The sequence below is a fragment of the Sprattus sprattus genome, assembly GCF_963457725.1.
Source record: "Sprattus sprattus genome assembly, chromosome: 5".
Lineage (NCBI taxonomy): Eukaryota > Metazoa > Chordata > Actinopteri > Clupeiformes > Clupeidae > Sprattus > Sprattus sprattus.
The window spans coordinates 29,344,460-29,361,825 of record NC_137924.1 but is presented as its reverse complement, the minus strand read 5'-3'; the positions used below and the strand labels follow the sequence as shown (position 1 = coordinate 29,361,825).

At 41.9% G+C, this 17,366-nt stretch overlaps 1 protein-coding gene across 1 annotated transcript in view; it reads right to left on the bottom strand.

Moving 5' to 3' along the window:
- Positions 1-325: 325 nt before the first annotated feature.
- The window catches only part of lrp1bb (low density lipoprotein receptor-related protein 1Bb), a gene marked incomplete at both ends in the record, with an annotated part of 317,704 nt that continues 300,663 nt past the window's right edge, over positions 326-17,366 (bottom strand). Inside the window, 10 exon segments of the mRNA XM_080838235.1 lie at positions 326-466; positions 1,624-1,698; positions 2,824-2,995; positions 3,704-3,794; positions 6,410-6,486; positions 9,084-9,197; positions 11,635-11,739; positions 12,400-12,574; positions 13,676-13,837; positions 15,575-15,739. Of these exon segments, the coding sequence (XP_080694361.1) occupies positions 326-466; positions 1,624-1,698; positions 2,824-2,995; positions 3,704-3,794; positions 6,410-6,486; positions 9,084-9,197; positions 11,635-11,739; positions 12,400-12,574; positions 13,676-13,837; positions 15,575-15,739 (1,277 nt within the window).

Sequence of the window (17,366 nt, the reverse complement as noted above, 5' to 3'; positions counted from 1 at the left end):
TGTGGTTTACTTATGTAAGTAAGTTCATATGCAAATGAGCAGCTTTTTATATCAACATCATATATATAGTGCAGTATATGTATGACCATTAAACAGAAACAAGGAAAATAAAAACAAAAATATAACGTACGAATAGTAAGCCCAGGGCTGTGAGACACTGAGGGACGAGGAGGTAATGCTGATGTCAAAACAATCCTAAATGAGTTATCCGAACCTGATAGGAAATAGAAAAATTGTTGTTTTTATCCCCTTCCATTTATTTATTTTAGTTTTTTTACACTTTTTACATGGACGTAAAAAAAGGAATAGAAAGTGTTAGGTCAGGCTATGCGGCGGTCTCTCGAATAGCGCCCTCTAGTTTCTTTGGGAGTAGCTCTCTCCTCTCGTCAATGTTGATGACTGGCTTCCGACAGTTTTGGCCGTCAAGGTAGATCTTCGCGTACACGGGGTTAGAGTAGTTCATAGGCTGTGACAAAGACAGTAATGATAAGATAAGACGTCACACAGGAAAAACTTAACCTTAAAAAAAAACAGGTGTCTTGACAACATTAATAAGGTTACACAAAAGAGTGAATGACAACGACTAGCGTGGTGCACACTAGGATAACAGACATGCAAGTTTGGCATTACCATGCAGACAATACACTGACAGGGACATGGAGAGACGGTGGTTATGTTTATCAGAACAGACCATGAAAACATACAGTGAAGGTTGGTTAGCTGTGTAAACAAGCCTGACAGCTGTAGAATGAATACCAATCAGGTAACAGCTAAGGTGTTCATTTAAATCTACACCATTCAGTCACAGTATAATGAAGTGTAGCCTTTATTCCGAATAAGGAACCAGCCAGTTTGAACCAGTTTTGACAGTATATTGTGATTAAGTATTTCTCAATATTGCAATAATACTGAATATTTTGATGATTTGTGTGAAGTTATGTGCCTTTCACACTGTAAACAAAACTAAAAAGGAAAACAGCTAATTTCATCTACTGTTGAGTGTTTTTGGAATAGCCGAACCCAATGCACTGGAACAAAGACTTACACCACAGCCTAATAGTTTGCAATATGGTGACATATCTGACACCTTTGATCTATGGACCAAAACACACAAAGCATGGAATGGATGATGATTGACAGGGCTCATTTTCATCGCAGTGCGACTAATTCTGTCTACCCTTTCCTATCGGGCGAAGTGTTACTCAAACTAATCAAGCGGTGTAATGCTATCAAAACATTCATTTCTACAAGGACACAGTGACCTACAGCAGCCTCGTCACACCACTTAGAAGGTTTGCTCTGGTGATTACTGCTTGATTGCATACAAACTCCTTCAGCCTGCCTTAGACTGAAATAGCAGTCGGTTTCTGTTGCTACGCATCTGTTACTCTGAATGGCCCTCCAGCGAAGGATGTGTTAAACCCAGTGGCCTTGGAGTTGTGGGGTCTCTTTGAGTTTTACAGATCATGGCGAGGAGGTCTTTTGAATTTCGAAAGGGGAAAACAAACAAACACGTGTCTAGACGAACAGATGTACTCATGAGTAATTCATTGAAGGTGGGATCCACCCTAATGAATGTATGTACATGTACACAAACACTTTCACATCATCTGGATGCTTCACCTGTCCAGGTATGACTTCTTTTGGGACTGTGTGAATGTTCAAGGTGCGAGTGTCACTGGATTTTACACACCAGCCCTATAACACACACCAGGTCATTGACTCAACATGATAGACAGGCACTCTACCAAGAACAAAACCACCATCATTACCATAGCTCTGAAACTACAAATATTAAGCAAAAAAATAAGAAGAATGGTGTCCAAATTGATACAAGATTTACAAGATTTACCTTTATGACAGGAACTGTTTCTAGTGTTCAACTCTTTGAGATAAATCTAAAACTGAAAGATGCGAACATGAGCTCATTGCTCACACATTTACTCCATGAAAAATGCCTCAAGCCTATGACAAGAATGAGGTGTTCACTTAACTTCGGGGGGCTGTTAATGGGCACACAAAACATACATATGCCGACTGACTGTACGTGTATGAAGACAGATTTGAAACCATATCTTAAAAAGCTGTTTTGCTATATCGAGACCTCATTTCAAGTTGCATAGTCATGCATTTGTGGCAGACCTGAGGTCACTTGACGTCTGAGGAGACAATTTGGTCAACAACCAAAGTTTATAATTTATTAAGCACTATAATTCTGCCGGATCAACCAGGTCTGGTGTAATTATCTATATCAATGAGTTTTCAGACTAGCGACAACAATGGCACACTGAAAACAGTGAATGAGTCTAGTTTTTCTTCCAGTCACTGTGTTCTTAATAAACAGTGATCTGGGGGGAAAGGATGGAAACAGCAGATGTCAGATAGTTAAGAAAAGAACAGAAAGAAAATGGTTACACTCTGAGCTGAGGCGAGACAGTCAGCAGATAACAAGATCACTGAAGATTTTACAATTCATTTGTTATGCTGCAGGTTAGTGCAGGAGGAGACAAGGATGTCAGATAAGAAGTGACTGAGTGTGAGAAAGTGTGAATTAATGTCTTTCTCATTGTTAGTCGGATGCACGTCCCCTAAATTATCACTGTCACCAAACAGTACAGAGAAAAAGCTTGAGAAGATAAGGTACCGGAGATTCAGCAGGGAATATTTATTCACTGCTGACTATATTGATATCATACTATGGAGCCTTGCTATACATTTAAATAACTTGAATAATAAAAGAACAAGTCTAGTCAAATAATTGAATATAGACATTTGAAATATATTATATTATTATCATGGTCCACCATGAGTGAAGAGACAGACCTTGTGGGGGTCTAGTGTGAAGTTGGGCTTCAGGAGGCTCCCTGCGTCGGCGTGGTTGTCGTGGTCCACCTCGTACATGTTGTAGGAAGGGTTGCCGATCTCGACGTTCAGTCCTCCGTTGGTCACGGGCTGTCTCTGCACTCGCTTGCCCCTGGGAGACAGACTTTTTAAACTACCCATGCAAATGTAAAATAGAACAATATCAAACAATATTGCATCTATTTATCATCACACAATATACTGCTACTACACAATGTCTATCATATAAACTAATACAACCACTAAATATCTACCACATATTGACAATGATATTACATCATATATTACTATATAGTAGTATATAGATATTACTACATGTTTTCACAATTCAGAGGAAGAGCATTTAAATCCATACTTATACAAATAACTTAGAATACACTGCTATAATTTAAATATTTGTTTTTCTAACCTGTTCATAGAAGAGAAGAGGTTTGCCTCTGCTTGTCATATATGTTATGATATACAGTAAACATTTCATCCAATATGGGAAGTAATGATGAGATTCTCATGGCTGAAAATGGTAAACAGTGAAGTAACTCATGTAGAAGGTATATACAGCACAGTGCTCAAACCATGTCTTGATTATGTGCATCAGACTGGCACAAGTCCCAAATTGCGTCTCATTGCGTGTGTTATGTACACATATATAATGCGCATTTCAAATCATCACGCTTTAAGCCGAAAGATGCTTTTGGATGCAATCCTTTTAAGTAATGCGTCTGGATACACTATTTACGAAATAAAACAAGCAAAACAAATATCTTGCTCTAGCAGCTACAGAAGGCCTTGCCTCTAGTCAGCTGCAATGGGGGAAAGAAACCCTCTCAGTGTATGTAAATACCTTTGCCTTCTCTTGCAGATGAACACGCTGGCCACCACGGTGGTGATGAGAATCACCAGAAGCACAAGCGGCACGATGATCGCTATGCTTCCTGAAACAGGCAGGGATAGGGAGGAAGAGGAGGGAGGGAAGGGGGTGTCATAATCCCAAACTAAATCTGCAGATTTACGGCAACACAAGCACTGAAATGGTGTTGCTCTCTAAGGCTAGGCTCACAAACTCAACCAGAGGCATACGTACATATACACACACACTCACACACACACACACACACACACACACACACACACACACACACACACACACACACACACACACACACACACACACACACACACACACACACACACACACACACACACACAACCATACATACATTTGCCAACTCTGACTCTAAGGTTTAAGCCACACACACCCATAGACAGTAACCCTGCTTGGGTCCGTCACACGTGGGTTTCGTGGAATTCTAATTTGGCACCAACCCAACAGACAGCAACAAGTTAAAGTGACAACAACAAGTTAAAGTGACAACAACAAGTGATTTGTGAGGCTAGCAATGGACTCTAATTCAGGATGAGTAATAGATATATTTATTGACCGTTCCCGTCTTTTCTGCCTCACTTTGCTGCAATAAAAGATGCAGTCATTGATTGTGGCGGAAGATTGATAATATTTTAGCTCAACTGCCAATGAAAATACACCCTGCCTTCTGAACTCCTGAAGCAAGATGTTGATTGGAATAGTGTACCTTTACAGTAAGTGTGAAGTTCTTAAGGCTAGGTCCACACTGTTAGTTCAAATCAGATCAAGTGACAACAACAAGCGGCTAGCAATGGACTCTACTGTTGTAAAATAGAAATTCATGTAATGTAAACAAATAAAGAAATGTAAGATTATGCCCTTCAACTGAAGGACATTTTTCTATGTATCTTTACTGTATTTTTTTATCAGTTTCTGATTGTTCAATGCCCCCAAATTAAAGAAGTGTGGTAGTGGGGTTCACACAGTTCATCACAACAATTGCATTGCCAATGGATATTAGGTAAGGAAATACAATGTTTGCCTGATTTAAAGATTTAACTGACTTCCTGAATAAACCATGCCCACTTCTGGCCTTAAATCCGAATACAGATACAGAGACAGATCATTTTGTTGGTTGAACAGATACAAATACAGATAATCCCATCTCTGTACACCTCTACTAAATAATGTGCACTGATACCCACTAGACATGCCCAGAAGCAGCCTTGAAATAGGAGTGTCCCCTTATCAAGCAGGGAACATATGCTCGGTTGTGCCATCCGTTTTTGCTTCTGCATTACAATCTAAAATGTTACATGTGTACACACACACAGACATATGCACACACACACACACACACACACACACACACACACACACACAAACACACACACACACACACACACACACACATATGCACACACACAGACATATGCACACACACACACACACACACACACACACACACACACACACACATGCGGACACACACACACACACACACACACACACCCACACACACACACACACACACACACACACACACACACACACACACACACACACACACACACACACACACACACACACACACACAAAGACACACACACTGATAAGAAAAACAAGTGTGTTTCAGGGATGTATTTTCCGTAAACCCATACTCCATCTTTGATACCCAACATATTCCTAACTTAACCTATATTGTATTCCGACTATGGGCCACACTCCAGGACGGGCTGCTGATGTCAGTCAGTTTAATTACCTTTCAGTGCATCTAAGACTGCTGCAGGCACACTTGTTCATTCATAGCATGTGGAATGTTCTACAAGCTTGGTATGACACATTTCTGTGGTCTTGCTCCCATGCCGGGAAGATGGCCATTTCCTTTTGAAATTCATGCTGAAATACTTCCTGTTCGCATCAGACAGGTTCAATTCCCTGCCACTGCATGACAAAGATACAGATTGTGCCAGAGTAACTATCTGATCTCTTGGTTCTCATCTCCAATTCAGGAAGAGTAATAGATATATTTATTGACCGTCTTTTCTGCCTCACACACATTAAAAGTGCAGTCATTGATTGTGGAAGAATGATAATATTTTTGCTCAACTGCCAATCATATTACACCCTGCCTTCCGTGCCTGAAGCTAATTGTTGATTGATTGGAGAAGTGTACCTTTAAGTGTGCAGGTCTAAGATAACTGAGAGTTCCAACTAATGCTAGGTCCACACCGACAGTCCAAATCCGATTTTTCATATCAGAATTACATCCCGCAATTGATCAGATCCAATCTGCGTCTGGGTAGTAATCTTCATTTACGGACTTAACTCCATTAGTTGACATTGACAATGACATTGTGCCCAGAAGCAATGTTGATATTGAACAAAGCAACATAGAGGGAAATTAAATTAGCTTGTTAATTTACCACATGATATTGGTAGCTGTGGATTTATAAAAGTTATCACACAATTGAAACAACAGAGACACATGTGCATGTGATGTACACATGGAATTTACGTGGAAGTCACAGAAGTTCAGACTTGTTGCATATCATCGGATTTTAAACAGACATGCACACAAATCCGATTTTAACCGACAGTCGGACCATAGCCTAAGACACTGCCATCGATTTGTACTGCTTAAAATGAAGCCGACTGCTGCTGGTTAATGCCACTGGCTCTCACCTGGACTGGTGTTGTCGGAGCGGCTGCTCTTGGGCGCTGGCCTCTCACACTGCGTCCCCGACCAGTTGGCCGAGCATCTGGGAGGTGGAGCACACAGAGAGACAGAGAGAAAGATTTAAAACAGGTCGACGTCCAATAGCCATCAAACAGCTGGTGCATTCCTAGAGGCTTCATCCAAAGTCAATACTGGCCTCTGCTTCAGAAGCTCAATGTACACATCCTTTACATCACACTGAAAAGAAACAGACAAACAACCAAATGGAGGAATAAACAAGAAAATAAATGTAAACAAAAACAAACAAATATCTAAACAAAAATCACAGAGAATAATGTATACTTCCCACCCCCAGCCCAGAGCCCTATAGTAATATTTGAATGCTGAGCGATGGTACGGGAGGAACGTAATGAGTCATTGTGTCTGGTTGTGAGAGTAATGAGAGAGCTTAGTCGGCTTAGCGGCCGATCTCCGGTGCCGGGGAGCTGAGCCTCAAAATGTACCAATGGGAGTAAGAGGGGAGAGGAATGGATGGGCGTTTTGCGAGATAAGAGAATGAGACCGTGCTACGATATGATCCTGTAAGATTAAATAGTGATTAAATATGGGGAAATAAAAAAAACTTTGGAAACAATTAGCAGAACTCTGCATTACTTCGATTAAATTATAAGATTCAAGATTCAACAAAATAGGGAATCAAAAAAAATGAATGAATAGAAAGGGGAAAAAAATAAAGTTGGGAGCAGAGCTGAATAATGAGAAATGTGTTCATAAGCAACATATAATTTAGCCATTACTCACTGAAAAGATTTTTTAACAACCATCACCACACAACCAAGATGCAAATAAGGCTCCCAGAACAATCATCAGTGTAAGTAATTGGTTGAATTTGGAATGCACTGGAGAGAAAACAAATTTGTTTCACGCATTCGCTACCCACAAGGACAGATCTGCAAACTCTCTATCGCTCTCTCTCGCACACACACACACACAGGCATACTCAAACAGACATATTCAAACATACACAGGCACCTGCATACACACACACACACACACACACAAACACACACACACACACACACACACTCAAACAGAACCATACACAGGCACATACACTCTCAAACAGAAACATACACAGCCCCCCTCCCCCCCAAAAACACACACACACTCAAACAGAACCATACACAGGCACCTTCACACACACACACACACACACACACACGCACACACACACTCACACACACACACACACACACACACACACACACACACACACACACACACACACACACACACACACACACACACACACTCAAACAGAACCATACCCAGGCACCCACACCCACACACACATATTCAAACAGAACCATTCACAGGCACCTCCATACACACACCTGAACTCACATAAAGTTAACTCATTACTAATCCCTCCCCCAAAACACACATACTCCATATACATCACAGCAACACAACATCAAGATGAGGTATTTTTAGCGGTCATGTCCTTTTCGGTTGAAAGGAAAGCAGTAAAAGTCACTGGCGGCAGTGTGAGGTAGAGGCTGTTATTATGCTTTAAAAGTTACTGTGCCGTGTCTTGCATTATAAATAATAAAACACATATTCGTTTCCTCCTGGTATCGTATAGGGAATGCAAGAGCAAGTTAAGGGATTTGTGGCTTTATAGGCCTTCTGGAGAGAAGACTCCAATTGAAGCCTGTGTAGACTATAGCAAACACTTAATCACTGGTAGTGTAATAGTAGTCTATGTCTAAACTACTTTTTATAAATCACTGGCAAAAAAGAGTATTGTAAAGCATTGTACACAGCAGGCTTTACAGTAATGAACCCAGTAGATCAGAAAACGTACTCAAAGTAACAGTAAGTGTGAGCATGCTATGCAATGATGGCAGCAGGCTAATGTAGCAAACGTAATGTAAGCTAGCCACGTCATTTAATTTAGCCTAATAAAATGTAAACGGTTTCAAGTCATGATGATCCTCATATGAAAGCACATTATAATGTTAATAAAGGATTCATTTGGAAAAAGACACCATCAGTTAGTGTGTGGGACAACTGTTCAAGTGTTTGGCTAAAAGGAAGCTAAACATTTGCAACCAATATCCTGCCCGCCATTAGTCAATGCTTGCCTGACACTGAAATTCAAAGCTTTGTTTTCACCCCCAAACAAGGGAAAAATACACCTCGGGGATAACGTTCCTGGGTGATTGCTGTGATGAATACTCCACACACTCGAAGACCAACTATTTTCATACATACACCACCCAAACCCAGCAAAGACACACACACACACACACATACCCTCTGAAATACCTGCAGTCACTGGGACACACACACTCTCATACACACTCCACTAAGATACCCAGTCACAGACACACACACATACACCCCCCCCCCCCACAGACACACACACACACACAGATGCAATCCCCTGTCAGTGAGAGCGGAATAATGAATGGCGATGTGCTCCAGGATGGAATGGCAGATAGGACCAGAGCTGGCCACATGAGGCCTGGGCCTGGATGCATGTGGATTGGACCCACTCTCATGGACACAGCGGTGGACTGGGACTGAGTGGAAGATGAAGCCCCAGCCCCATACTGAAAAATGGTGGATTATGGGGACTCTGCATTGCAGGGACTTGGAATTGCGGGGACCTACTTGCAGCGGGGTTTGTTAAAGGCTGTTATTGTGCATATCCCCTCGTTCTGACAGTAGTAATCGCACGGGTTGGCCAGCTCGTCGCAGCGCTGGTTCTTGTAGCCAGCAGTGCAGCTGCAAGAAATTGCGTGGACACATATAAGAAGATTGGGACAATAGAACTCTGCTGGCTGACAGAGAAAAAACAAAATACCATACACACACACACACACACACACACACACACACACACACACACACACACAAGCACGCACACACACAAACACACAAACACACACACACACACACACACACACACACACACACATTCCGGCAATGAAGGATGAACAGAGGAATGAAAAAGAGGAAAAGTAAAGAGAGTTCTTTCTGTGAACAAGTTCTTTTTCTCATCACCATAAACTCTAAAAAAGGGTCTGCTAGTTGCTATATTTCAATGGTGGGCTGTGGCCAGTTGTTTGTCTTGACAAAATGTTATTGTTCAGAGAGACTGCCAACTTGGTAATAAAAAATACATAAACAAAAACTAAAATTGTATTTTTATAGCAGTGTATAACACTCTATCCATTGGTTCCTTTCACATGAATGGTTTAAATAAATAAATGTGTTTGCTCTTTGAAATGCTTTGTCCATGCAACTGAAAGGTCTTCTTGCAAGCAGTGCTGTTAACCGCTTACAAAGGGAAGGGTCTGGTGCCTGATCTAAAAGGCATTAAATTGTGCTAAATTATGTAGTTTGTGTGTGTGGAATGGGCATATTTGTTCTGTCCTAACCTGGTTGTGGAGTGTTCTCAAGTGCCAACAATCCATGCTCTTAGCTACCCTTGCCAGCAGTACAAAGTATGTTTCAAAGTGCTGTGTACCAAGGCTTATTGTCCACAATGGAATTACTGGACTTTTCATTCAGTAGGTGCTGGCTTAGTCACTAAGGCCTCTCTCCGTGGCTCTTTCCTCCCTTGATAACATTATATGGACTAGCAGACACAAAAGCAGTAGCATGTACACAATACCTTTTCAGGGAAGAAATTGCTGGTTGGAACCAAGATTAGTTATGTATTCCATGACTGTCCTAATTAGCATACAAGCTAAGTGCAAATTTTCTTGATAAGGGGATTACACTAATATACAAACTGGTGTGCCACCAGCGCTACTTTATTCCATCATCTTGTTCGATTTCATAACATTTCACATGCTTGAGAGAGCACCCATGCTGGAAGTCAGGTCCAATTCTGGCTAGCTGCCAGACCTCAGTTTTGGGTAGCTGCCAGATCTCAAATGCCTGCATACATGAAATTCAACAACCCACCAGAACTTACCCATCATTTTTGTTCATGCAACACAGAGCATTTCTAAAGCCTATGGTAAAATCAAACTAGGCTGACCTACAGTGCACCCCCCTCCAGCATCGCTTTCTCAGTAGAGATCACTACATCAAATCTGCTATGTTGGCAACACTGCTTATTCCCTCAAGGTTGTCTCCACACAAGCAGTGCACTGTTATGATGAAATAGTCGTAGCCTAGGTTATTTTCTTACACCGTCTGTACTTTTCATATGTGCATTAAAACAAGCAATGTAAACAATATTCTGTATATAGGCAAATGAATTAGGAAATTCTAGTGGTTATCTAATGCAAAAACACAGTATAAACAACAGGATCAAAAGACATAGGGCTGACATGAAATAAATCTTTGGAAATATTTGATTGACTGGTCACAGCAAAAAAAACACTCAAAGCTGATAAGCATGTCGTATTTCCATATGTAATGTTCACAACACTGTGTTAATCCTGTTGGATCATTATGATCACAGAGATGAGAGACATGGAATACACCAGCAGAGGAGGGCGTCAAAGCCCATTAGCGCCAGAGACGGGTGATTCTCATTTCTCTGTTTGTTATCACTGACTGTGATGAGACATTCATTTACAAACGTTAGAGTGGAAGGTCAAACATTATCATTTCTTGACAATGACAAATCCATCATCCCACAGGTTTGCTGTGCCTCAAAGCCATTGAATAAACCACATTATCGAGATCTGTTAACCTTACAGAAAATGAGATGAGATCATTTGCATAGAAATTGATTCCTTCCTCTCGATTGTGTCATTCATAGTCGAATATCTGCACGTGGCATTTAAACTACAAAGGACGATTGGAAAAAATAATCTTAGTAAAACTCAAAACATGTTTATGGAGTGAGACAATTTCCATTTCAGCAGTTCGGTCTGAAGTAAAAAAAATAAATAAAAAAAAACTTTACAAAAAAAAACACAAAATGCTTGCCCTGTTGATATCGTAATTCCAATCACATCCTAAAACTGGAAAAAGAAACTGAAAATTGAAAAAAAAAACTGTGTATCCTACCGAGGGTACCTCATCCACTCATATTCTGTTTCTCTGCTCCTCTGAACCGCCCTGTCTAACAGTATCAACACCATCACCACACTTACGATCAGAGTTTACAAGCTGCTTAGGGTATAATTGAAAGGGAAGTGGGTGTCAGTGGAGCGCAGCTTCAGCTGGTTCAAAAAGCAGCCATGGAGTAATTACTTACTGGCAGAAAGGCAGATTTGTGTCTGGATCCAGGTGACAGGTGCCCCCGTTGTAGCAGTAGCCATCACAGAGCTGACAGCTGGGCGCTATTCTGCCGGTCGTGCAGCTGGGAGAGGGACATCAGAGAGAGAGAGTGCCAAGGGCTATGCTCAAACACCAGGTAACAGTGACACCTACTAGAGTGAACTACCTGCTGCACAGAACTTCGCCGCCGGCCCTGCACAGTTTGCTGACTCCGCAAGAAGCAGGTGGAAGATCAAAATTGATGTCTGAGGGAGCTTCACTGCAGCAAGAGCTAATGGTGTCACTGCAAATACATGAGTCCCCTTGCACACTAAGTGGTGTTATATACTACATATTTGAGGGGCTTCGAAATAAGTTGGATAAAAAATGAAATTTAATCATTAAAATTAGTCTTTAAAAGTCACTCTGATCCTCAATGGGGTTAATATCATTGGGCCTTAAGAGCTGCACAATGGAATATGTTCTTTGCAATACTGTATTACATGACCTAAACTTCTTTATCTGAACAACATCATATCAAAGTGATGGCAACTCTTTGTTGGATTCAATTAAACTACCAGCAACTAATGATAACTATGGAGTATAAGGAGAATAAGGCCTTCAAGATCTCCATTTCCATCACCAATCATTTCAAACTCACCCGTTGCTACTGTGATCATAACACACTCAGAGAAAGCTAGTTTTGCACCCACTGCCACTGTGAAGTATGTGTAAAGTTGTTAGCTCCCAGAAGACTGCTTACTTGCAGGCCACTTCGCCGGTGTCACTGTCTATAATGCATGGAGCTCCGTGACACCTCTGGCACTTGTCAACATCACACTTGCTGCCCTCGTATCGCGCCGGACACACACACTCCACGTGGCCGGAGCTGGACAGGGTGCAGGCCTTGGAGTGGACGCAGTAATGATGACAGATATCTGTCGGAAGGAGGCAGAGGTGGGAAGAAAACAGATAAATAACTGAAGAAATAAATAACCAAATAAAGAAATACACTTGTGATTTTTTTTTAATGAGGACTCCGACAGGCAAATTCCCTCTGTACGATCTGCAGTTTAATTGGAATTTCACCAAGATTTAATGAGACATAATTACCCGCATCAAATGTCTGCTGGTACAGAGATGAAAACGTGTCACCCCTTGGGTGCTCAGCAGTGGAAAAGGCATTCATGTTGCCCAGATAAAATTGTTTTCCCACAAATTATAATAACAAAGGCATTCTAACAGAGGAAATATTTTATCAGCAGAGAGCAGAGGAACCTCTAGGTGTTTAGGGTGGCATTTAGAAGTCACTGCGGGCAAAAGGAACTCAAACGGATCCTTTGTTTGTTGTGAGGCAGTGACCCTTTTTTAGGGAAAAGAAAAATAGATTGTGTTGTTTTCGATTCTGGTCATCATTTTGAGATTGGTGCCTCAAAAAGGGGGGGGGGGGGCAGTTGTGGGGGGCAGAGTTGATAGGGAGGCTAATGCAAAAAAAAATCCTGATTTTTTTTTTTACACCCATTATTCATAAAGTCCAAGGTTAAAAATGAAAAACAAATAACAGAAAATGACGGCATGTAAATGCTGGCCTGGGGTATTCAACTGGATGGAATATATTGGCAGTTAAGGAACAAATTACATGTTTGGACATTTCACAATGAGCAAAGAAATCAACTGTGTCAAATTTGCCCATTTGATTTGCATCTCCATCAGCACAATGTCCAATGTCCAATCAAGCAAAATATCAGAATGTGTGCACCCTGGATTCAACATATCAGAATGTGTGCACCCTGTATTCAACAATTGGAGGTACCAGAGATGGGAGTGGATGGCCCATAATCCAACATTCTGCCATCTGGCTTTGGAAGCACCTTAGTGATTGAGCCTGGCTAGGGAGCCTTTGAAGGCACCTTAGTGATGGAGCCCGGCTAGGGAGGCAGTGTGAAACTCCCCCCCCCCCCCCCCCCACTGGGACCAGTCCGCTCGATCCCCTGAGCACGGCAAACAGAACCACGCCCAGAGGCCCGTCGGTGACTCACGGTAGAGGCAGCGGTCCCCGGTGTACTCCGCCAAGCAGCGGCAGGTGGGCTGGTTGCCAGTGCTGACCTCACACGTGCCGCCGTTCAGACAGTAGTTGTCACAGACACGCCGCTCGCAGTTCGTGCCGGTGAAGCCCATCGCACAGTGACACGTTGGACGCCCTGGAGGAGGGAAAACAGAAATACTTTTCAACTACAGATCAGGTTTCAAAATGTCTCTACAGTTAAACACAGTGAGGCCAAATTCAGATAGTATGCTGCACCGAATTACAATGTTCTAAATGTCATACTTGTTTTATATCGAAATTGTATTATATTATTATATTTTATTATACAGCTCTTCAGAATGTTCCAAAAAGTACCGTTGAGTTGAATGGGCCATCCCAACGTTCTACCCTACATTATTTCCTGCTAACAGACCGCTGCGAAAAGATAATGACCGCTGTCCTTGGCAACAGGTTTTGTGCTTCTAATTCACATCTTTCATATCATTCCGCAAGAAGTCCGGTCATTTTAACGTAACAGACTCATGGTAATTTGAAGTCAGCAAGTAATGGGTTGCTATGCAACACCTGAAACTTCCAAGTTCTATTTGCTTGAAGAACTATTTATTTCTAAACGGGACTCATGAAACGGCAACTAAATCATTAAAAAGAGGTATGTTGGAGGAATGTCTTCTATCGTTTTTGGCAAGTAACCATATAATAAGCGAGATAATGTATTGTCCGTCGGTCATTATCCAAAAATAAATCCCTTCAAGACGAAACAACACCCTCCGCTACGCGTCGGGGAGTTGTTCGCCCCGTCAGGATTTATTTTTGGATAAGGACCTCCGGACAATACATTATCCCTTACGTATTATTACAATTATACGCAAATGATATGCATAGATGAATTATCAATATTGTTCAAGGCGCAGGCAGAGATGATCTACTAGATATCATTTTAGATTAGTTTGAGTTTGACTTTAGATTCATTTAAGATTATAATTTTTTTTTATTTGATCCTTATGATCCCTTGTTCAATTGTACTTTAAATACAACTTCAAGGGCTTTTCCCAGGATGATAGCTCTGCCCGAAGACAACAGCTGTCTTCACAGCGAGAGTTGGCCCAGATGCTTAGGACCAGGCCTGTCCCTGAGTCATCCCCTGTCTCATGCAGGACTGTCACCAAGTCCCATATGAATCCAAAAGGATGTCTGAGAACTGATTGGTCCCTGTCAATCTTAATTAGGGCAATCGACCACTTACTGGGCAACATCTGCACTGAATAGCAACTTTTAATCGACCGGGGGAAAGATGACTGATCATTTATGCCCTTTGTGATGGCAAACAATCAACACATCATCATGACAAACAATGTTCAGAAAGCCATAGCTTCTCACACACACACACACACACACACACACACACACACACACACACACACACACACACACACACACACACACACACACACACACACACACACACACACACACACACACACACACACACACACACACACTGAAACTGAAATTATTTCAGGCTATTGCATTGCATTTAGAGTACACCCATTGTGAATCTACTGAAGCGGCATATGGTCCAGAAGGCAAGGGAGTTTGCCATTTTGTACCCGGCCTGCTCACTCATAAAAAAAAAAAAGATCTTTGTCCCCATAGAAGATCCCTTGAAGTCCTTCATAAAACCCTTGAAATAGTTCCTGTTCTTTGAATTAAGCTTTTGAAACCTCCAGCTTTGAAAGGATTTTGTGTAGAATTTTAAGGCCCTTCAGAGAAAAATGGTTACAGACCACTTTTTAAAATAATACAACAAATATTTTATGCTATTATAATGATGGAAACACACACACACACACACACACACACACACACACACACACACACACAGGACACCTACCGAGGGGGGAGCCCACACAGGTGCCTCCGTTGAGGCAGTAGTCTGTGCAGTGGTTCACCTCGCATCTCTCTCCGGAGAAGTCAGGCCAGCAGTAGCAGCGCATCCCCCCCTTCTCATTGGCCAGGCAGCGGCCTCCATTCTCACAGGCAGGCCGACACAGCTCTCCTGCAACACACAACAGCATACCACAGGGTCAGAGCAAATACACATACACACACACACGCACACGCAGATCTTGAAAAAAAAACAAATGAAGAACACACATTCATAACACAAACTCTCTCTCTCTCTCTCTCTCTCTCACACACACACAAACATCCACACACACACACAAACCCACAGCCTCAACCTTGCCATCATGCCACCTATCAAAAAGTTCGTTTTCCGGTCATGTTCAATCTGAGAGATAATTTCTATGCAGTGCAGATCCCTTTAGCCTGTGGACCCCAACAATGCAAATCCATGAATGTAAAGTGGCAATTATTATCTTCCATTATAGGCTAGCCTGGCCAAGCCACACGCAGATGACTGGGCTGTTTATCATATCGAAGCCTTGCCTTAAGCAGTTCCTGTCAAGCAGGCATGAAGAGAGTGTGCAGACTTAACTGCTGGATTAGGTTTTATCAAACATCAAAAGGCAAATAAAACGAAAACATTTGCATGACATTATCAGGTTCCTTACCTTAGAGGGGATGGGGAATGGTAAGGAGATGAGAGTGAGAGTGAGAGGGGGAGACACATCAAAAAAAAAAAATCACGGAGATACAGTAGCAGGAAACCAGAGAGAAGCCGGCGTGTTTTGCACACTTAGAACATGTGAATCCCGTTGGTGGCATGAGTTAGCCTGGATACCAGCCTGAACTCCGCCCACAAAATTTTTGGTGTGGGAGATTCAGTCTGGCTTTGAGCTAGTTGGGAGAGATTCAAGTTTTCGGAAAAGCGATCTGACCAATCAAATTGTAAGGGCGGGCTTTATACGATGATGGACAGATGATCAACCAACGCTTGAGTTGAATTAACCATTAGATTTGAAATATTACAAAGATGGCGGCGTCTCGGCCTGTTAGTGGGAAATATTTTATGTGAATTAAGCTATCTACACGACTTTTTAAATGTCTACATTGACTCGGTTAGTTGTGTATGTGCAACACGAATGTTGCAGAGTATTGTTTGTCTTAACTAAAGCTCTCTAGACCATTATTGTAAGGTTATTGCTAAATCTCTGTTGAAACAACTGTCCACGACAGTGACCAACTCTTTATATTGGCAATTATGCTGTGTTCGAAAGAGTTGTCTGTATATCAGTCCAGGGAGAAAGCCTTTTTATGACTTATTAAAATATTTCCATTTGGTTCCCGGTGAACACAAACAGGTGCTATTTAGCCTTCATTCTTCAAAGGTTAATCCCCGTCTGTCATATTAAATTGCGAAACTGCTCCATGCCCATATTTTACCGTGCCATCACATGGCCGCACGGCACATTAAATGTGACACATGACTCAAGCCGATAACGATCTTTAATTAAAACATACAAAAAATAAACGATGTTTGTATTTCTGCCCTGGCCTCGCCGCCTTCTCCTCTGATCTGTAATCCTCAAGAGCAGAAAATAACACCTGAAGCCCAACGATCACGATTCAGATTCACAGGCGTGACGCCAAAAACATCTGGGTAATCTGCTTCTTGGAAAACTGCCGAGCCTCTCGCTCTCGCTCTCACTCTCGCTCTCGCTCTCGCTCCCTAGACCACCTCCCTTCCCTCCACCTCCTCTCCCTCAGCGGTTGCGCATCAA